This window comes from Morchella importuna (genome assembly GCF_003444635.1).
Source record: "Morchella importuna strain M04M26 chromosome Unknown Morimp01GS018, whole genome shotgun sequence".
Taxonomy (NCBI): Eukaryota; Fungi; Ascomycota; class Pezizomycetes; order Pezizales; family Morchellaceae; genus Morchella; species Morchella importuna.
Genome location: NW_025763415.1, coordinates 109,947 through 131,621, shown reverse-complemented (window position 1 = coordinate 131,621; position 21,675 = coordinate 109,947). Strand labels below are relative to the sequence as shown.

At 47.7% G+C, this 21,675-nt stretch overlaps 8 protein-coding genes across 8 annotated transcripts; 3 read left to right on the top strand and 5 right to left on the bottom strand.

The window, feature by feature from the left end:
- Positions 1–1,297: 1,297 nt before the first annotated feature.
- Positions 1,298–2,317, bottom strand: LAJ45_06191 (uncharacterized protein; the record flags this gene model as incomplete). Its single annotated transcript, XM_046115757.1, has 3 exons — positions 1,298–1,461; positions 1,532–2,082; positions 2,142–2,317. 3 exons carry the CDS (start codon positions 2,315–2,317, stop codon positions 1,298–1,300), a joined length of 891 nt encoding a protein of 296 aa, XP_045970866.1.
- Positions 2,318–3,366: 1,049 nt separating this feature from the next.
- Positions 3,367–4,914, bottom strand: LAJ45_06190 (uncharacterized protein; the record flags this gene model as incomplete). The annotated part of the gene is made up of 1 exon (XM_046115756.1): positions 3,367–4,914. One exon carries the CDS (start codon positions 4,912–4,914, stop codon positions 3,367–3,369), a length of 1,548 nt encoding a protein of 515 aa, XP_045970865.1.
- Positions 4,915–5,706: 792 nt separating this feature from the next.
- On the bottom strand, positions 5,707–7,964 carry LAJ45_06189 (uncharacterized protein; the record flags this gene model as incomplete). The annotated part of the gene is made up of 6 exons (XM_046115755.1): positions 5,707–6,625; positions 6,670–6,689; positions 6,741–6,863; positions 6,914–7,496; positions 7,570–7,754; positions 7,830–7,964. The coding sequence occupies 6 exons, from the start codon at positions 7,962–7,964 to the stop codon at positions 5,707–5,709; spliced, it is 1,965 nt and encodes a 654-aa protein (XP_045970864.1).
- A 685-nt stretch (positions 7,965–8,649) lies between these two features.
- LAJ45_06188 (uncharacterized protein) lies at positions 8,650–9,247 on the top strand (the record flags this gene model as incomplete). The annotated part of the gene is made up of 3 exons (XM_046115754.1): positions 8,650–8,676; positions 8,895–9,078; positions 9,162–9,247. The coding sequence occupies 3 exons, from the start codon at positions 8,650–8,652 to the stop codon at positions 9,245–9,247; spliced, it is 297 nt and encodes a 98-aa protein (XP_045970863.1).
- Positions 9,248–10,755: 1,508 nt separating this feature from the next.
- Positions 10,756–13,516, bottom strand: LAJ45_06187 (uncharacterized protein; the record flags this gene model as incomplete). Its single annotated transcript, XM_046115753.1, has 8 exons — positions 10,756–10,774; positions 10,926–10,965; positions 11,030–11,035; positions 11,115–12,149; positions 12,212–12,781; positions 12,836–13,103; positions 13,171–13,182; positions 13,241–13,516. The coding sequence occupies 8 exons, from the start codon at positions 13,514–13,516 to the stop codon at positions 10,756–10,758; spliced, it is 2,226 nt and encodes a 741-aa protein (XP_045970862.1).
- Positions 13,517–14,117: 601 nt separating this feature from the next.
- On the top strand, positions 14,118–15,709 carry LAJ45_06186 (uncharacterized protein; the record flags this gene model as incomplete). Its single annotated transcript, XM_046115752.1, has 2 exons — positions 14,118–14,162; positions 14,213–15,709. The coding sequence occupies 2 exons, from the start codon at positions 14,118–14,120 to the stop codon at positions 15,707–15,709; spliced, it is 1,542 nt and encodes a 513-aa protein (XP_045970861.1).
- An 819-nt stretch (positions 15,710–16,528) lies between these two features.
- On the bottom strand, positions 16,529–18,987 carry LAJ45_06185 (uncharacterized protein; the record flags this gene model as incomplete). The annotated part of the gene is made up of 5 exons (XM_046115751.1): positions 16,529–18,160; positions 18,221–18,227; positions 18,467–18,620; positions 18,682–18,732; positions 18,909–18,987. 5 exons carry the CDS (start codon positions 18,985–18,987, stop codon positions 16,529–16,531), a joined length of 1,923 nt encoding a protein of 640 aa, XP_045970860.1.
- A 1,232-nt stretch (positions 18,988–20,219) lies between these two features.
- On the top strand, positions 20,220–21,673 carry LAJ45_06184 (uncharacterized protein; the record flags this gene model as incomplete). Its single annotated transcript, XM_046115750.1, has 3 exons — positions 20,220–20,532; positions 20,632–20,637; positions 20,721–21,673. The coding sequence occupies 3 exons, from the start codon at positions 20,220–20,222 to the stop codon at positions 21,671–21,673; spliced, it is 1,272 nt and encodes a 423-aa protein (XP_045970859.1).
- Between the last annotated feature and the right edge of the window lie 2 nt (positions 21,674–21,675).

Below are 21,675 nucleotides of genomic sequence, written 5' to 3'. Positions count from 1 at the left end.
TTGTTTGGGGGGGAGGTATTTTTTTTTTTTTTTAGGAGGTGTTGTAGGTACATGTAGTTTGGTGTTTTTCGAGGAGTGCACTGACTTACTCTCGTTTTAGTTGGGTTGCTTAATGACACACTCTTTTTTGCTTAATGGATTGATTGTTCGTAATTTTTATAACACTAGTATTTTTTTTTTTTTTAACGAAAAAACAAAAACGCTTAAATACGGAATTTGAGGTGGAAAGAGCTTGTTGCCCCAGGTCCTCGGGGGGGAGGCGAGAAGAGTTTCTGGATGGGCCTGATATACTGTCTGCTTAGATATTGATCCACGGGGCACATGCACGCACTCCTGAGGAAGAGATGGGCTCGATCACGTAGGCTGGGAAAGGGGCCTATATTCAAGGTGTTCACGGGTGGGTGGGAACGGTCTATTGAAGCTTCTGGCCTCTGTGCACCGGCCAGAGGAAGAGTACTAGGTAGATGTAGATGTAGATGTAGGCCCGGGTATTAGGTTGAAAAGCGATACATACATGTCAGAGTGCCTGTCTGTATTCCGGCATGTGAAAGTCAAAGGTTTGAGGGAGGCGTGGAGGAGGAGCTCTCGATACCTGCTATCGCTTACAGTTTAAAAATGGATGATACCGCCAACGGGTAGGTTAGTTGGCCATATGGTTCTGGGTCGCATGTGTCAAGACAGCTACTCTATGTAATTACATGTAAGGTTAATACATGCGTGGTCGTCCTGTTCAACCTAAACTGCATAAATACATGTACTTCCTAGCTACCTGTAGATCTCTCAATCTCGCTCCCCCATTGGCCATGTCCTTCCAGCTTTTTTTGTTTGTTTGTTTGATTCATTAATTGCACGCAGCCTTAAAGATATGGCAATGTCTTTCCAGCTCCAAAGATAGAGAGTCACATCAAAGATAATCAGCTCATCGGCCCCGTCTATCCTGCACCCATCCATATCTTTCAATCTCCACTATGACTGTCTAGTCTTGTGTTTATTCATATGCATCACCGCCAGAAATCGCAACCAATCATCCATCATAGTCAATCACTCGCACCATATTTGACACCCCCCCCCAAAAAAAAAAAATCCGTGCCACTCAAGGTCATTTTCAGAGTAGATTAATAATCAACTGAATTTCTCTGCAACTCTAAATGTGTAGTAAATACATAACTCCGGAATACAATACAATACACCGATATCCAAACAACAAGGGGAAAAAAAAGCAACGTTATAATAACCCGTGGTATCCAAACAAAAGGAAAGAAAGAAAGAAAGAAAAAAAACGGTAATCTTTCTTCCTTTACATGCGCTTCCCGATGACTGACTTCCACCCCTTGGCTCTCTCGAAGCCATTGCTGTTGCTCTGGAAGTCAAGCATAGCCTGGTAGACCTGTTCATTTGTGTTCAAGACGAACGGCCCATACTGCACCACCGGCTGGTCGAGAGGCTGTCCTGCAACGATGACTACACCACAACATGCGCCGTTAGCAATCCAGTCATGATCCAGAGGAAACAAAGGAACAGAAGAACATACCAAATCGCGCATCTTCCTTCTCGGCCTCATCAACCGCAACATCAATTCCATCCCCCTCCTGCGCAAACACAACATTGTGAAACGCCTCCACCCTCTTCCCTGCAAACGACGCACTCCCCTTCAGCGTATACACAAATGCATTCCACCCCTTTGGCAGCGGCTGCGCCAGCTTCGCACCCGGCTTCATTGTCACATCCAGGATCCACACCGGCGTGTACGCCAAATCACGCACGCTATCCACCCCATGCGAGTTCCCGGAAATCACCTTGATCTCGACCTTGTCCCCGTCTGTCTTTGCCACCGGGATCTCCGACGCCCGTAGGTCGCGGTACCGCGGCTCGCAGAACTTGAGGTGCTTTGGCAGGTCCACCCACAGCTGTAGCCCAACGTTGGGCTTGCCGTCGACTGACTTGCCTGGCATCTCGGCATGGATGATACCGCGTCCGGCGGTCATGAACTGGAGATCGCCGGCATGGATCGTGCCGGCGTTTCCGGCGAAATCTTCATGGTCGACGGAGCCCTCGAGGAGGTAGGTGATTGTCTCTTGCCCACTGGTTTTTGTTAGAGACCTGTCTAGTTATACAGAAGAGGATGAGCGGGGTGTACAAACCGATGAGGATGGTCCGGGAATCCGGCGCCTTCGCCAATTGTAAAGTGGTCGAGCATGAGGAAGGGACTGAAGTGCTGGAGCTGGTGGGTCCCTACTGAGCGGCGGACCCTTGCGCCAGCTCCTTCGGCCTTCTCGATGGCCTTGAAGGCTTTCACGATTGTTCGGGCGACAGACATGGTTTCTGGGAGGTCTATTTCCTTTCTGCTGTACTGGAATGGAGTTTGCGACGAAGTCAGGGTTTTCAAAAACGTGGTCAAGGTTATCCAAATGGTGATTGCTGCGTTACGGATGGAGACAATGATCGATGAGCCAGTAAACATAACCCTTTTTTTCCTTTCTAAATCTAACAGCTGGAGGACTGGGCTCTTTATATACTAATACTCTAGCACCCCCCATTTCCCGCCCTCCTACCAGACCAGTGTCTTGCTACAGACAGGGTGGAGAAGCTCATGGAAGGAAAAAAAACTTGCTACCTCGCTTGGTGGTTGTTTACTAGCTATCCGTAATGGCTGACTTGAACATTAGATGGGACTGACCGTGCATCAATCATCAATTATGCGAGTGCCTTTTTCATTCATGTCATGCATTAAGTAATGCTGTGTAAGCGATAGTTGGTGGGTGAGTGGTCACGTGCATGGGTCCGAGTGGGTCCAGGCTTGTGCTCGGATTATTGGTCAGGCAACCGGACTAATTATTAGATTATTTGACATCGACTCGGTTGAATTTGGACTAGGTAAAGGTAAATACTAACAACGGCGATGGACTAATTGTAAGCCTATGGGGAGCAGTATACGCATAACAGCAATATTTATGGCAAGGAAGCCTGATCCAAAGTGTATGGATTTACCTACTACATATCCATCTACTAAATAATTTCCCATAAAATACGAAAACATCGGATGGAATAGCTACAGTCTCCTTTCTGGGACGGTACTTAAAATAACTACTCTATAAATATTGATCTGTATTGTTTGGGAATACCAACTACCTGCGAAGGTCACTACTTCTTGGGAAAATCGGGCCGCAGTCTAGAAAGTTGGGCTATTCAATTGCACAAACAGCATAGATTATTACAATTAAGTCGATAATCTGTCAGATTATTACCAATAATCCAAATTGTTGGCTTATCCGAACAGGCCCTACCTAATCCAGCGCGGGTGCCAAATAAATTTTTGATAGAAATGAAAGGGGGCCCTGATGGTAGCAAAACAATGGACGCAAACATCTATACAGTTTCCGGCCGTTCATGTATACCATAATATCTCTCCACGATGAAAGCGCAAGATTCAATACCACGCCCATCACGCATATCCCCCCCGTCCAAAGCTCCAAAACCACCCGGGCAGGAACCCCATAGCATGAATCGATTATACGGGTCAAAATAGTAAGGGGCGACTACCTGGCCGCGGGGTAACGTCGAGTTTTTGTTGTACGCAGGTGGGAAGTCAATGGCTCTCACTTCCAGGTTACCTTCTTCCCAGATTAGGCCTGTTAGGAGGTCTTCACCATAGCTGTCATCTAGTCTGTTATGGGTTATGGTCCAGGTCATGCTGCCAGAAGTTCCAAGCTCTTCCACCCAATAAGGCTCTTCTTCGTTTGCTCGATACAGTTTACTGATGGACACCTCGTAAGGCTTGGGGACAATATTCAGACCTGGCTTTGTGAGATCCAGTTCGCGATGCATTATGTTCATATAATCTGCACTGAATCCGAGATTGGCGTTTATTACCCACCGCCCTTTCCCCATAGGCCAGAATTTCCGCACTTCACGAGCGCTAGGGATCCGCTGCGTCGACTTCTCGATAAACTTGCCCGTGTCGATGCTCCACGAGGTCAGCTCGATATCCAGCTTTCCGTCCACAAAAAACCTCACATGGACGACCCTGTTGCTAGCCTCATGCACAATCAACTGGTTCCCGTTATACTGCTCTGCGCATGCAATATCGATACACCTTGTCTTCCTCGTCGCCGTGCTGTGCACAACCAGCTGATACTCCAGATTGCGCCGGTGCAGCAGGATCCCCGTGACACTGCCGTCGCTGTGCATCGTCGCCACAACCGCGCTGGGCAGCTTGAACGAGTGCGTGTCCCCCGTCGCCAGCTCCCACACCTGGCATACCCCCATCGTCGTCGACACCGCGGCCACAATCGATTGAGAGAGCGACACCTCGCCAATGGGCCCGTGGTTGTCCATGTATGTCTTTGGAAACGCCGCGGGCGCCGACGCACACAGCAGGTCGCGCACGACGATGCTGTTCTCACCGCGCGTCCAGGCGGCCATACGGCAGCGCTCAAAATCGATATCGACGCTGAACTGATCCTCGAGCCCGCTCTCGGCCGGGTCCGCAACAAACTCATCGATCGCCGCGGGGCGATGGCGCAGGAATGCCAGGCGGCGCGAGGCCAGGTTCTCGAACCTGTGCGCAGGGTCCTGCGGGCGCGTTTCTGTGTCTGTGTCGGCGGGGAAGAAGTGGCGTGTGAGGGAGCGGCACACGTCCGGGGAGCGGAGGAGGGTGTTCCATCTGCGGGAGACGCGGCGGGCAAGGACTGTCTCGTGCAGCGGGAGGAGGCGCAGGATCTGGATGGTGATTTCTAGCGGGAGGAGGGGCAGAAGGTCGAGGTGGTAGGAGCGCGCGGTGAGGAGGGTGTGGAGCTGGTGCCAGTCGGCGGGGTGGAAGAGGAGCGCGAGGGAGTCGAGGAAGGCTTGGCGTGTGGTGGGGGGTGCGGCTTGGAAGAGGGTGAGGAGCGAGGGGTCCGTTAGAGAGGTCGCCATGGTGGGGATGGGCGGTTTAGCTGTAGGATTGCCTTGGTGAGGTGGAAGAAGAGGAGGAAGGTGTAGATTAGAGGAGGGAGAGAGATGTGAGGCTATATGTGCTTGTAGGCAGCTACAGAAGAGTCAGCGTTACAGCAGTGCCTGTGTAACGATTAGTCTGAATCACAATCCATGACCGAGGCTGGTAACTGCAGTCAGTAGCTACATGTACCGTACTGTTCGCACTCTCGTTTGGTTGCGCAGACACAAACAAGGAGAATCATCACGTAGGAGAGATTACATGTATCTCGGTGTAGCAGATAGCTCGCAGGCATGGACTATCTATTAGAACTCATTAGTGCGAGTGATAATACATGATTAAATATATGTAGCAACCTTTGTTGAGACAAACCGTGCTCTCACAACAGCAACAGAAGTAATATAGCCCCTTACATGCAAATCCACTCCATTAACTACATAACCCTATACCACAAACACCCTATGCAGCAAGCAAGTACTTGGAGAGGGCAGAACTCGAGATAAGAATTACAGTATCCCATTCCCCGAGTATTAAAAAGAAAAAAAGAAAAAAGAAAAAGAGAAAAAACTAACCCCGCCACCCATGATATATAAGCAAGCAGTAAAGTACAGTACAGATGATACCAGTTCCACCCTACATCCACGCTTTCCCACATGGACAAAAAAAAATGAAAAAGAAAAAACACATTACAAAAGCCTTACCGCACACACACGCACACACACACACACAAAAAGAGCAGACTTTAGCGTTCGTTTCCCCCTTTGTACCCCCCCTTATTTCCCCGCAGCAATAATGCTATTGTTCCCCAACTCCGCCCTCGACACAAGCCTCTTGACACTCGCCCACTCCTCGTTCCTCGGCGGATCAATTGCAACCTCGAAAACCGTCACCGTCCCGTCCAGCCCCCCGACTGCAACCCTCTTCCCATCATGCTCCTCCCACGCCAGCTTATTCAACCCCTTCGTCAGGTGCGTCGCGCCCACCCTCGAGCTCGGCTGCGCCTTCGCCACGGGCACCTCCGTGTCCACCGTGATATCCCAGATCTCCAGCTGGCCCGCGCCATCGACGAGCCCAAACATGCCGGGCTTCACCGGGCTCCACGCAGCATCGTACACCACGTCCTCCCTACTAAACTCCAAGATCGGCGTCGCAATCTGCGGCGATCCCGATGCGCTGGAGGTGGTGGCGGCGGGGGGGCGCGCTTTCCACAGCTTGACGCTCCAGTCGACGGAGCTGCTGAGAACGAGGTCGCCGAGGTCGACGGGGCCGCGGACGGGGTGGAAGTCGACGGACATGACGGGGCCTGCATGGCCTTTGTAGGAGATTCGGGGTTCGACGCCGGCCTTGGCGCCGGCGCGGTCGTAGCGGTGGCAGGGGTAGATTGTGCCTTCCTCGGTGCCGACGAGGAAGTAGGTGGGGTCTGAGTGGGGGAATGCCATGCAGGTCGGGCTGAGGTCGTCAGTTTTGGAGGGAGGGGGTGTGATCAGTTCTAGGAGTTCCTGCGGCTGCGCTAACATGTCCACTGTCCAGCCACAGACAACGCCGTCTGTTGAACAGCTGAGAATGTTGTTTGCGTTTTGGGTTCCGATTACTGAGACGGAGTAGACCGGGTGCGTGTGGCCAGAACCTGTTAGGGGGGTTTTCAAAACAGGTTGAGACTTGGCACGGGTGTCCCATAGGAGAACCTGCCCGCTATATGCCCCCCTACGATGAGATTGGGATGAAAGGGTGAGAACCGCGCAGTAAGGACATCGCTCTAAATTATTCGTCAGAAGAGGGATTTCTGATGATAAAAAGGAGTACAAACCTGTGCATGGAAGACGTATTCCGGTCTGTCGTGCATATGCATGTTCCAGACCAGAACCAAACCATCAGGGTCGTGTGGTGCAGAAGGATTCTTTGTATACGATGCTAGAAGTAACTCCGGAAACTGCCCCAAAATCAGTTACTACTCTTTCGCAGTACTTCTCTCGACCATACCTTCGGTGAGTAATTAATATCACTTATCATCCTTTTTTTTGACCACCGCTCGTCGTAGAATTGCGCGATCTCTTTGATTTTTCTTCCACTTTGTTCCTCGTCCTCAGCGTTCATACCCAACCCATAGTCCGCCAGTACGTCGTATTCCATATCTAATGCTCTTTCTACGACCTTCGAGGACCTCTCGATGAAGTCTACAAAATCCTCCGAGGCTGTAATTGCTGCCCTTTCTTCATCCGTCAACTCCCTTGCAAAGAAGCCCCCATTTGAATCCAACCCGGAATTTCCGTTTTGCTGTTGTTCGTCGGCATGAAGTTCTCTCAACTCCTCTTCTATCTCTTTGCGTATCTGTTCCCGTAGCTCCTCGTCCGTCCTTCGCGATCTACTCTCAAAGCCATCATCTCCCTCCTCATCGTCAGGCCCAGTCCAAGCCTCCGAAGTTTGAACCTCCTTGCTGTAGGTCACGACCTCGCGTACAGGGGACGGTGGCGCGTCGTAGGTGATTGTAAGGGGCGCTATGGACATATGCTGCAAATTCAATTGATTTGGCGTAGGCGTAGAGTCGGGGGTCATTGCAACACCTCTGCAAATGAAACAGGGCTCTTAGCATAGGGCATTCAACAAGGTTTATTTCCCCCCAGGAGTTCTTTTCTTACGGTGACATTATTGTGGGAGAAGCCGAGTCCGAAAAATTGCTATCTGCACCAGACATGACTGAGTTTGACCTGCTGCTCTTCATTGCGCCAGGCCCCGTCGAGGACGGGCGGTCGCCTATGAGGACATTTACCAGATCCTCTAAGCTTCGTCTGTCGGCATAGGACCGGGGGAGAGGCGCTGTAACCTATTGTCGGCCCTCCAGGTAGATGGATTAGCCCGTGCCGAAGATGTATGTTTCTGCGGGAATGTAAGTTTGTACCTCATTAAGCTCTGTGCTCCGTCTCTGGATTGAGAGAGATTGCTGCCGCTCCTGGTTCCGGCGCTTGATCTCTGCAAGCCTTGCCTTCTTTGCGGCGATCTCTGCTCTTCGCTGCTCTGTCGTATTTGTGCTCATGGTGGGCTCGTGATGGGGGTGTTTGTTTCTAGGGGAGAAGTAACAGCTATGGAATCGATGGAACGAAGGATGGATGCTGGCTCGTGTGAGGTGGGGTGGTGAGTGGGGTAGGGAGCTGTGTTTGTATATATGACAGAAATCCTTTGGCTAGGCGAGACGTGCCTTTTAGAGAGAGACAGGGGAAGTTCGAAAAATACCTATGCTCCTAGGGAATAGGAATAGGAATAGGAATAGGGACCGGAAGAAGAAGAAAGGAAGGTTCCTGGCCTGCTCGCTAAGTAACGTCCATGCAGGAGGAGATGCGGCTACAGCGAGATACAGAAAACATTGAGATACGCGCGTTATTAACTCTTGGATATAGTTATAATCGTATGAGAAAGCCTCTCTGAAGCTTATCATATACTGTTATAATATTTTTTGTACTTGTTGGTGGTCCGTTGGCTATCCAGTTTTACTCCTCAGGTGAGAAACGTTCTGTTTTGTGCGCTTTCCCGAGTGGACGCAACGTCAATCAACCACCACCAACCACCAGAACCTCGGACTCCTCCACCCACCGCTCGTTCTCTCTCCTCCACCCCCGTCGTCCCTTCGAAAGATCAACCAGCGTCCTCCCGCAGTCTCGCATTCTGTCAATTAACTTCCACTCTACCACCTCCGGCCAGCTATCAATTTCACCCCCGCAGCCATGGTTTTCTCAACACAAACCGTGAATGTAAGCGCTCTCCATAGTCCAAGAAAAGAAGAAAAAAAATCATCCCCGGCTTTTTTTCGTTGTTTCTTCCGTCATCGGCCAAAGCAAACCCCCTCCATCGCCAACCCCTCCATCAACCCCCCATCCTGATCCCCCTTCAAAAAAATCAATCAACAATTTAGCTTGTTAAATGAATTAAAACTTGCTAATTCCAGATGCTTTCTTTCCTCACCACATAGGTCCTCCGGTACACCGCTCTCGGCGCGGGAGTGTTCTACGGCTTCACTCACCAGCGTAAACTAAGTGCCCAGGCCAAGGTCCGCCAGGCCCAGAACGAATACAACCACAAAGAAGCCTTGATCATGCAGGCGAAGGCGGAGTGGGCAAAAAAGAACGCGCCCAAGTCTGTCGGTCCTGACGGACGTATGCATATACCTTTTATATTCCTTCAATTGGCTTTCGTTTGTGGGGGGCTAATAGCTGGATTCTTCTTCTTCTTCTTCTAGTCATCACCGATCCTAACGACCCACGATTTGACATGGAGGCTTTCCTACTGCAGCTGGCAGCGGACGACAAGAAGGCCTCTCTTTAGATTTTTTTCTTTCTGTTTTTGAACCTTTTCGCCTCGGCCGGATAAAATAGTGACGGATATGGAAACCTGCTCAGATGAACATACGCCCCCATCTTGCTATTCAATTCATAAGGTGTATCTGATACAGGGGAATTCTTAAAAGGAATAAAAAAAACAAAATGGGAAAAAAGGGATATTGATTGGGCTTCCGCATATAATCACGAATAGAGTTTGGGTCCAGGGAATATATACATGGGGAGAGGGGGGAGAGAAGCTGTGGAAAGGAAAGTTGGGTGTTATTTTTTCATTTTTTTACTTGCTCGGACGGTTTTTAGAGCAGAAAAAGAAGTCTCTTGGGGTTTTTCTGTATCATACTGCCGTTTTGATTTTCCGTTTCTTATATTTTCTCTCTCTCTCTCTCTCTCTCTCTCTCTCCTGCTTCCAATTCGCCATATCTGACCCATTTCGTAAGGCTTCTTCCCCTTGCTTTCAGAGTAAAAGGGATGGGTAAAGGTCCCGAGTTTTTGAACGTCTCAAGGTCAGCCTACCGAATCGACGGCACTTTCCCAAACAGTTACGACCATTCATAGATCACTTTCCAGAGTAACAAGACCTCGCTTCTAGAAAAACTTTCGATAGCTAGGAGCATTCCGAGTTAATCCATCAATCAGTGTCGGAAGTGCCGGCGGAGTAAGCATTGATCCGTGGGTCTTCGGTTAAAGCCAATCTAATCTAATCTTATCTGATCATGTGTAACTAGGGTTAGGGTGTGATATTTTATCTGTTATTTCTTAGGTATATCCATGTAGTTGTTCAGGTTCAGGTTCAGACTCTAAGGGCCTGTTATAGCTTTTGCTTAAGCCGGGGACTGAGCAGTATTTTGGTTTTGGGGTGGTACATGTAGTTGTAACAGTAAATAAAGGGATCGCACATGGGGGCGAATCTCACGAGTGATATTCTATGATCCAAACTTTATCCTGAGTAACTTATCGATGTTATATTTTGGCCTTTTTTTCTTTTTCTTTCCCCCTTCCCCGCCGGGGCCTCATTGTTGTGTGTATCATATTTTTTCTTTACAATATGTACTCACTACATGTACAGCTGCAGCGGTAGGTAATAAGTGATGGAACACAGCGATGCCTGTTTTGGTAAAACGCCACCAACATTAAGTGGTTGTACTCAGGGCGTTCCATCACTTATTACCTATCGCTGTATATTAAGCGGGAATTAAAGTGCCAATACCGAAGTATAGAGTGCATGAGCTTGATCAGCCAGCTTCCTGGTAAGTACAGGGCCGAGTAAGTTCTTATAGCTTTTACAGGAAGTCTATACATGAACTAATAAGGTGAGAGGTGCAAAACTACTAAGAGTATTTCTTTAAATACAAATAGTACTTAACATTATATTCCCCCACAACGCAAGACTTATGGATTTACCACTACTCCAGCCCTTGTGCGAATCGGTGATAGCTGCAGTCATAGGATATCATTCGTCATGGAACTGTGTTTCTATCACAGTAGTACATGAAGTTACACCTGTTTAACAATCCTGCGCCCATAATTATTAGGTAGAGAGTAAATATCGATAAAAGTACATCTCAATCATGAACTCGCATCGGAGATACATGCAAACATAAGAGGATTTTTGAAGAGTAACCATTCCAACCCAATTGGATTAATACTATCTCACATCCTCTTACCTTTTCTCTTCAACACCTCCAGTAAACTCAATACCACGGCCTATTTGGCAAAATGCAAATCATATCCCAACCATTTTCTAGCGATCACACCAGCAACGTCCAACCCGGGACTGCCATAAGTAAGTGGCACGAAAAAGTACCATCCGCCTGCTACTGCCCCCAAAATGACCACACAAGCGATCCACGCACCGATCAAGCTTTGCGGTCCTTTACGAGCCTCGTAAATCTTCTTCCCATCCTTGCCAATCTTCTCTGTCTCGAGGGGCTCGACACAGAACACAAACTCCACAAGTGCACCCGTGACTAAAGCAGATGCAAGGTGCGCGGGAAGGTAGTGGTGCAAGAAGAGTTGGCGCCCCATCAAGAAGAAAGGGATATAGTGTGCCGTCCAGGCAAGGAAAAAGAAGCCGGTCGAATTATAAAGGCGGTTCCTTGTCTTACGGTCAAGCGCGTCAACCCCACGGCGTTGTGTGAGCTGGTCCGCGGCGATAATACCGACAAAGACTGCAAGCACGGATGAGGAGAGCCACCAGCCAATAGGGTTGCCGAGAAAGTAGATTTGCTCGCGGGTATCGTTCTTAGTCCAGAAGGAGACACCGCGGAGGAGGAAGGGCCATTGAATTGGTTGTGAAGCATAGGGGTGGGAGCTGGTCAGTGCATTGTTGTGGTGGAACATAGCGCGCTGAAGCTCGAGGTATTTTCGGAGGAAAGGCATAGGCTTGACCTTTTTGGCCTCCTTCTTGTTGCGAGGGTCTGTCTCGGCGAGGGAGGGAATTTCTTCGACGAACCAGAGGTTGGATGATTGTGCAATATTCTTGTTCCCGTTGATCTCCTGTTGCTTGTAGCCCCAGTCCGGGAGAGGTTTAGTGTGCGTCCACATGGCGACTTTGGATGGGTGATGAAGGAGCTTGAAGAGGCCGGCCATGGTGCGGAAGTTCTGGTTCTTCTTGCCGTTCTCAATCTTGATTTCGAAAAGAGTGTCATTATGGCGTTCGCCCTCAGACTTTTCGATTTCAATAGTAGTAAATTCCTGGTTGGTGGGGAACCAAGGTGAGGCAACATCGTGGGAGAGGAGATCTGTGGAGGTAACAACATGGCGGAGTTTGACGATATCTCCATTTCTAACAGGGAGGTTGGTGCGTTGGTCCTCAGGAACCGATACAGCGGGAAGAATGATCCAGTGGTTGTTTGTATCATTGAACGGATATCCGGTTACCTGCTGGCCTATATCATTCTGTAAGCCTATGTTTGTTTACTTCACATATTCTCACCCAGTGTGCACATACCTTGAGAGGAAATCCTTCCATCCTCATATCTCAATGGATACTTGTCAGGGTGAGAGTGTAGGTAGGCCTTAGTTTCCTTGTGCCTGAGAACGATAGTATCATAGTAGTTAATATCGACACTGCTCAATGACATGACGTTGTCACTCAAGGTTTCCTGAAACTCCGGAGTCATAAAGTCGTCACCTGGTCCGCTACGGTACAGAATAGCGAAGTGAACTTGGAACCAAAATAGGTAGAAAAAGAAAGGTACAATGATCAGTCCAAAGGTGCGAGCAGCAAAGTGTTTAGTGAACTGCTGAAGAGAGAGGCCACGCTTGTAGTCGAGAAGGTTCCACAGGTCAATTGCGACAGCTGCGCCGATAGTAACAAATGTGAAGACTCCCACGTATTTTGTAGAGATGACGCATGACATGGAAACACCCGTAAGCAGAAGCCACTTCCACCATTTACGGCTGAAAGGGATGTGACGGAGCTTGTAGAAGCGGACGTAGCAGAGGATTGAGAGTGACATGGCGAAGATAAGGGTCGCATCGAGGAGAATGAGACGAGTCTGGCCAATATGGGCGTTGTCTATTCACAATCATAAGCAATGGCGGTTGAGTACACCCCGAGTGCAGATCCTACCAAACAGAACCAATCCCGTGGCAACTAAGCAAGCAGGAAGACTATAACCACTCTCCCACATGGTTAGGAATACCACCGGGACTGTCAGAGAACCCATTAATGCTGGCATAGCTCTGAAAGCCACATAAGGAACCTTGTTGTCGATGTAAGAATCGCCAATATTGTCAAACTTAAAGTGCCCGTCGTATCCGACGAACCAGCCCATAAGGGCGAAAAGAAGCTTTCCGAACGGCGGGTGAACATCGAAGAAGTATGTTCTTTGTAGATACTGTCAAATGTAATCTGTGAGCTATAGCTCCCAAGCGTTTTAAGAAAGTGTTTTAAAGATTTCATACATAAGAAGCAAACTGCACGCCGGGTCAGTAATCATTGTACTCCTCAATTCTTTCCTCTAAAGAAACCCACCTTTCCAAAATGCACTTCATCAAATACCACCTGGTTGGGGTGGCTAATCTTCCAGAATCTTGTGATGAAGGCTAAAACAGTCACCAAAACCAAACTAAGCTTGTGTCCAAGCTGCGATGGCGACTTTGAAGTTGTAGGCGCAGAGACCGAGGCAACATTCCGGGCGTTCGTCTTTGATAATAATTCATCTTCAGACCCTGAGCCAACCCCAGCCTGTGATGAAGGCGACTTTTTTTTAGAGGAGCGCTGGCGGACCCCTACGGGAGAGTCCGACATTCTGTCGTTAAGAACAAATGTGTTGTGAGAGATAATTCAACAAGCGTAGAGAAATAGTAGAAAATTGAATTATAAAAACTGATTAAAGCAACAAGCTATTTTGAAGAAAGATGGATACGAAGAAAAAGAGGAGGATGATTCTTTGTTCCCCTGAAGTTGTTGGACACAATTTGAGCTGTCGTCTCACTTACTCTTTGTTGCTGAACACGCGGCTGAATGCTCCTTCCAAATTTCCACTGAGCAGGGGAGAACAAGAAAGGTGGCCAGAATGGGACCCTAACCCTGACAATAATTTACAAACCGGGTAACCGTAGACAGTTAGAAACATGGGGTGATCTAGGGGCAACAGGGTGCTGAAACACAAGTGGTTTTTAGCCGGGTAACAAAACAAGACTTTCAAGCCTCCCCTAGACTCGCTAAGACATACCAGTCTAACCCCGTGGGTAAGGCAGTTACCCTCCCTCCTCAGCCACATTCAACCTCACCTCTATCCAGTTACTAGTCGTAGCTAATATTCAATACTCGCACCTTCAATTTCGTAGCCCTAGCTGCGATTCTGGTCGGAAATACCTCTCCCGTCCTATAAAATCTCACCCTAGCAATGTCTGCCATTCACCCTTCTCGGAAGGCTTATGTCGAAGATGATGTGCCTCTCCTCCTCGCACCCACTGCCAACCCATACTAACATTCAGCTAGGACTCCGATATGCTCGATCTCAACAATGTCCCAATCGACCGCGACTACAACATTCCCTCGACGGCACGCGCAGGTGTCGCCCCGGAAAAAGCCTCCGCTATCATCTCACAAATGGAGCGCAAAAAGAAGGCCGCGGCTATTATTGTCCCCACTGACGACGGCCGGGTACGTGCTCGACTCCGGGAGCTCCAAGAACCTATAACACTCTTCGGAGAAGGTCCAGCCGATCGTCGAGATCGACTCCGGGAGCTGCTCTACCATATACAAGAAGGGACATCTAGGGAGGCTGGTGGTGAGGACACAGATATGATTGGTGGGGTGTCATCGCCTGAGGCGGACGAGGACGAGGACGAGGAGTTCTACACTCCAGGGGAACCGGCGCTACTGGAGGCACGAAGATGGATGGCAGGATACTCATTGCCGAGAGCGAAAGAGCGAGTAGAGAGGCAAAGAATGGAGGCGGGGGTGCCACTACAAAAGCATATCAAACACAGACGGGCGATCAAGGAGCGGCTATCAGGGTACCAAGTTCTTGGGTCACAATTGGCCGGGGAGCGTGCAGTCTCAATAGCACGGTTTTCTCCAAATAGCGAGATCATTGCAGCGGGGTCTTGGAGCGGGAGTATCAAGCTCCTCGGCGTGCCAAATATGGAGGATAAAGGTCTCCTTAGGGGCCATACTGACCGTGTCGGAGGTCTCTCCTGGCATCCACAGGCTACTGTTTCTCTGGACGCATCATCCGCTAATATCGCGTCCGGAGGCGGCGAAGGCAATATTCACCTTTGGTCCCTCACACAGGATCTTCCTATCGCTACGCTTTCGGGACACTCCGCACGTGTAGCTAGAGTAGAACACCATCCGAGTGGGAACTACCTTGCCTCAGCTTCATTTGACACAACATGGCGTCTATGGGATCTCACAACGCAAAAAGAACTGCTCCTACAGGAAGGTCACAGTAGAGAGGTCTACTCTGTTGCCTTCCAGTCCGACGGTGCGTTGATCGCTTCTGGCGGACTTGACTCCATTGGTCGTGTGTGGGACCTTCGGACAGGCCGCACGATAATGGTCCTTGACGGGCATATCCGAGAAATAACAGGTCTTGCCTGGAGCCCCGACGGGTACCGTGTTGTTAGTTCCTCCGGCGATGCAGCCGTCAAGGTCTGGGACGTACGTATGGTACGATGTACAGCCACAATCGGGGCTCACAAAGGGCTGGTATCAGATGTCCGATTCTTTTCTGGGAAACCGGATGGTGTCGATGAGATGGAAGGGGGGGCTGCGGATGTTATGAGGGCAGAGGGAACATATTTCGTCACCAGTGGGTTCGACGGGAATGTCAATATCTTTTCGACGGATGATTGGGCGTTGGTCAAAAATTTGAGCGCACATTCAGGGAACGTCATGAGCGTGGATGTAAGCAGAGACAATAGGTTTATTGTGAGTAGTGGGCAGGATAGGACTTGTAAGCTATGGGCCAGGGAGGATATCGAGCTATAGGCTTAATAGAAATGTATGGATGCCTATAGACTTCAGTGTATAATAGTCAAAATTTGGTAATAACTAAGGATCAATTCGGGAATTGGAATCGAGTGATAGTATGTGATTTGATCATCTGATCATACTATACTCTACATGTGTAACTCACCGCATGTATTTGAAGGCCACTTCATGTAGAGAAACGCCATGGATTTGATGAGAAGCTACACTTGCTTGATCGAGTCTGTAGGTATATTGTGTTGAGCACTCTAGTTAATTGGGACAAGATTTCATCCTGATCCTTTTTTCTGAAAACAGGGCACTCCTGATACTGCTAATAAAATACTGGGCAATCATAACATTTCTGACAAATGAAGATTTTGGATAAGCTATATGCTTTGAGTTTTACGTCTTCATTTTTTAACGGGGCGGGGTTAATTAGAAGAATAGAAAGGCAACCAAATTTAAAAGACCCTTCGGTTTCAAACGGAATTAGGAGGAAACAGGCCGGTTCCTTGTCTGATGCTTACAGAGGGTAATGACCTGGAATGAAAGAGAAAGCACCTTTTCATTTACATGCACTTCTGGCTACAAAAATACTAATAGCCCCCCCCCCCCCCCAAACCCAGAGTCCTGGCCGCTGACAAAAGAACTATGGAAACACGAAAACACGAGACAGATCCCCGCGATACTGATAAAAAACCCGAAAATCCAAGACACTTTGAGGTCACTGACAACTAACGCCCCAGCTATAGCTACAGTGACCGTGACAGTATATAAAAAGAAACCCAAAAATTAGCGTCGTCCTTGAAGACCCCCTAATATTCCGAACACTCATCATTAAATCTCATGCATTTTCTGGACTGCCTTTAGACAACGTTCAAGCTCACAAACGACCTGTTCATAATATATCTTCTGTAACTCAGTATTGCTGAGATCACACTCAAGGGTCCCATCGAATCGACAATCCAAGCACCGCTTAATCACATTAGAGTACACAGGTCCCATCTTTCTTAAAAGGGAATTCGAGCCCAGGATGCTTCGAGCCTTAAGGATTTCCGTAAAATCATCGCCGTCTTTCTTAGGAATTTCCTTGGGTTCGTAGATGTTAAGTAGCGTTTCCCCAAAGGCAATTTCGATGAGCACTATTGCAAGGGAAAAGAGTTGTTCATTCAATGCGATGCCTTTTAATGGTGTAGTCGGGGTATTGGCATTGATCGAAGGAGGCTTTGCTGTCACTGAAAAGCATGGTACTACATAGGGATCCAAGGTGTATCCATTGTCTGGAAGTTGGAGCTTTAGGAAGAAAAATATATCCCGGCTTCGCCATCGTTCTTGAAACCACGATGGAGAGCTCGGCCCGAAGTAGAGTAGTGAGAGTGATAGCCTATGGGCTATTTTGAGACGCTCTACAATGGGTAACAGACATTCTTTATCGGGCCGTGTTAGAATTGCCTCTAGTGAAGTTCGAGAAGTAAAGCCTGAGACCAGAGGCTCTCGATACATAAGACATGAGTGGCGGGTTAAATGATCGCGTTCGTTTATTGATATTTTCCCAAGAAGCTCCCGTCCCCGTACATCTGGTCGGAGTTTAGCAAGTCGTAAACAAAGACTATCGATTTCTATAATATCTCGGGAGGTTATAGAAAGTGTAGCACTATTTTCATCGATATCGTGGGTTATATTGTTGGTCTGAATATCTACCGTGGCGGTACATATCGTTGTGGGGTGAGCTTTATGATTAGTTTCGGAAAACTCAAGTTTCAATCTTTTCTTTCCGGTCCCAAGATCTATTGACATAGCCCTTTTCTTTGAAGGCTGACTGTCATCGGTCACCGTTATAATGGCGCGTGCAGAAGAGGTTTCAATATCTCCAAACTTAATTATCCTCTTAGGATCTGGTATCCTATGAGACTTTTGGTTTGGATTCCCCGGGAGAGATTGCTGAACCTCGGAACTTATAGTAATGCATGTGCACTCACAGCGATCATCAGAGTTCAGGTTGATATTCTGATTTCCGATCTCCTTCGTCAGAATAAGGTAAAAGTTGACTGCCGAAGCACTTTTGGTGAGGTTTGAAGTATTATAAGTGAGATCTGGACTTGTATTTCCCATTGGAATATTTGGACTTTTGGGCTGTCCTCGGAGCTGTAAATTCACACGGTGACAAGAACACCGGGCAGTTACTGCCAACCCGTCGTAAACTCTTTTTGCAACCTCGGAAATGGCGAGAAGCTGCGCCAAAATTGCTTTCGAATCGAGAGGTTTCGAACGAAAAGCCTGCGGCCGGGGGCTGGCCCCAATCTTTTGCAAAGAGTTTTGTTGCTTCTGAAGATTTCCCAGATCTTGGTTTTGAACACGGAGTGTATTGATCAAGACTTCAATTTCTTTCTTTCCGGACACGGCCCAGCCAGTCCTTAGAGTCCAAGCTGTGATTTTTTCCCGGCTTACAATATTTGATGGCCGGGAAACCTATATATCATTTTCCGTTAATGGTTTCTTCTCTCTTAGGCAGATTAAATATAAGCCTACCGATCTACTATTTTGATTTGCGCCCCGCTTGCGTGTAATCTCGAGAGCTTTCCCTCAATTTCTCGCAGAGTTTCATGTATACCCCCCAAAAGGTCATCAAAACACTTGCCCATTGCTTTGTCCCAGTCAGCTTTGAATTTTAGATCCTTCCACTTTTGATGAGTCTTGTCTTTCGCCATGCTCTCTGCCAAGTCATCCTGTACAAGATTTCTAAGAAGAAGCTAGAGCGATTGCAAGAAAGCAAACTTTTGAATGGAGAGTTTCTCTCCACATCTCCTCAAATCATTCGTGTAGTTACGGATGTTGGCGAAAAGGGTAGTGCATTTGTCGTATAAATCATGTACTGGCCCAACTAGCGCGACTGCACCGAGAACAACCCCCGCAACCTCCATGTTCAAAGCTGTTATGAAATTTAGCTCAAACCGTAATAGGTTGTACCTAGATCTGGGTGGTAACCTCACCGACCGAATTTCTGTAGTGAAAGTATGTACCAGCCGATATCGATATCGATCCTTTAGTTATTTGCCCGAGCTATTGCAATTGGCTTTTCCTCGCTGATATAGCCGCTATAATATATACAGGATGTATGGCTATGGCCAATGTATCAGCTTATAAATGAGCTGGTAGAGCCTGTTAGTAGCTGATGTTGTAACCTTTATCAGACGAATAAACTTATGCTAGGTGGTACGCGGTATTCCCAGTAGATGATAATGAGTATACGTGCTGCTGGTGAATTCAGTTGGGTGGATGTGTCTAGTGAGAACCATCTCGCTAAGTCGTAAAGATAGCAAAATATATATTACAGTCATATACCGCAAAATCTCAGGAATAACGAATCGAACTGGACTGGAATATTGTGCTTCGGATTGGTCAAATGCTTGTTGAGCCTCAATCCTACAGACCTAAAGCGTAACTTTTGGTCGTCTTGACCAATGGGTAAGTGGTATTCCAGCCCAGTTCGATTCGTTATTCCTGAGATTCTGCAGTTAAATCTTCGATTTTTTTACGTAGACCCTTTGGTGCGCGACTGCGCCTTGTCCACGCATATTTATGTAGCACGAGGCTGAAAAACAGCTCGACCAGTCAAGGCTGCCACATATCAATCAAGCCCCGCTTTTAGACATTGATACTCACTTTTCAAAACCAGACCCGCCAATTTACGGGTTCGCGAGTTAGTGACAGTCATATAGGCTTCTCCTTTTTCTAAAACTAAGCTTATCGTCACAACTTTCACGATCAATAACTCTAACTTGCCACTATGAAATCTGAGGAGTACGTTATATATATTCACACTGCATACAATCACGCCTTACCCAATATCACCTCTATATCTTCGAATTCCGAGGATTTTACAACATTTTGATCAAATCAAACAGGTACTACCGAATCATATCAAAAATACAGGAGGAGAAATATAAACAAATACAGTGCTGCGTCTAATTCTTTCTTAGTTTCGTTTAGCAGTCGAACAAGATTATATGTACTACATCATCCAGGAGCTTTTTGTCTTCTGTATATCTACATACAAAGCATCAATTCCCTCTTCCAGTCATAAAGTAGGCGAGGATAAGGATCGAGCGAAGTTGCAAGAAGAGGTAGGGCGGCTTTTACTATGGGGTGATAGTTATGCTGTCTCCGAGGGAAAGCTTGATATATTATTCGAAAACACAAAGAATAAGTACTTGAGAAAGTCTACAGTTATCTTACTATACAGTATAGCAAGAACACTTAATACATACTTCTCAAATATCAACGTTCAGTCCCCAACAGGGTTATACGGAGTTCCGATAAGCCCCAGCCTCCGGTCCAACATCATAGCAGCTCATATCAATAACGCATTAACAATCCAACAAGTACCGACTGAAGAGTCCATAGACCAAACTTGTGGTGAGGGATCGATAAAGGAACTTTTACAAACTTGCAATGATAGGACGAAAAGAAACACTGAGTCACCCACTCATGAGGAAATCCATAAAGTCAATCTATCCAAGCCCCCACCATGCTGGACTTAGAAGATTTACTAGGTTTAGTGCAAACGCTTATGCCAGATATTGCAAGCCTTGTGGGACAAGAGTCAATCAACGATAGTAGAAGCAATAGCGATAGCGACTGTGGACCCCCAGAATTCGACTTACTCGAGGTCGTTGGCGACTTAGGAGACTCATTGGATTCATTGTTTGACTTCATTCCTTCTATAGACGAATTATTCCCAATTGAAGAAGAAGAAGATATTCTCGTCGAGAAACTACATGAAAAGATTCAGCTACCCCTGCTGAGCCGATTTCTCCAATTTATGGCGCTGCGACACAATCGTATAGGATAGCTATCCGGAGCAAGTTCCCAAAAATGAACGACCACCTAATCGAAACCCTGGCCGAGTTAAACTGGGAACGAATTGAAAGAATTCGCAGCCGAAGGTTCGCGGAAAAGAATATCCTCACCGGCCAAGAGACCAAAGATCGAAAATCATATGAAAAAATACTCCCTGACTCTGTAACAGGCGATTCTGGCCCCATCTCTCAGGATTCTCTGGGCTCATCAAAAACAGACCCCCTCCTAGAATGTGCGTCAGGAGCACCAGCTTTAACCCCAAGACCAACAACTCCACCTGTCCGCACCTTAAACCCCATACCTAGCAACAAAACGCCCGCGCAGAAAACACGTGATGATTTGGCTAGTCTCAGGCCATATAGTTGTCTGTTCAGCTATTGTCCATGGAAATCTATCACATATGCTAGAAGAGATGACTGGGTAGCACACGAGTTTGAACTCCACCGGCCACATAATGCCTTCGAGTGGCACTGTAGTGATACATGTGCTAAGGTTTTCGGAGAGAGGGAGGAGTTTGTACGCCACGTCCTAGAGGATCATCTAGAAGGAGCAGTCATCGAATCCGATATCAACGATATTGTAGAAAATCGGAAAGTTAAAATATCAAAAGCTTGCAATGACCGGATCTCCTGTCCCTTTTGTTGTGAAGTTATCCCAGAGACTAAGGAATCCATCGAACTTCATATTGGGACACATATGGATGAAATAGCTCTTATGGCATTGTCGGCAAGTCTAGAGAATAAAAGCACTAAATCCGCTAAACATGAGAGCAATATCTCCAAAAATCTCCCTATACCTCAGGTCCTGAACAACCAGAGCTCTCCTAGCTCGCAGCAATCTCGACCAACATTCAACGCAGTCACAGCCGATACTTCACAAACACTCGCCTATATACCCACCGCAGATCCTTTAATAACTCGTAGCACACATCCATCCTCTCCCCCTGGGATGTCGACAACGTTCTGGACACTAAATCAAGAGGATAACAATCTGGATCCGGATTCTCTGAGTCCTAGACGTACAAACACCAATATACTATTCAACTCACCCACACAAGCTGGACACCAACACATCTCTGACGACGAATCTTATGATACGGAATTCGGGGGTGCTGAGCATTAAGA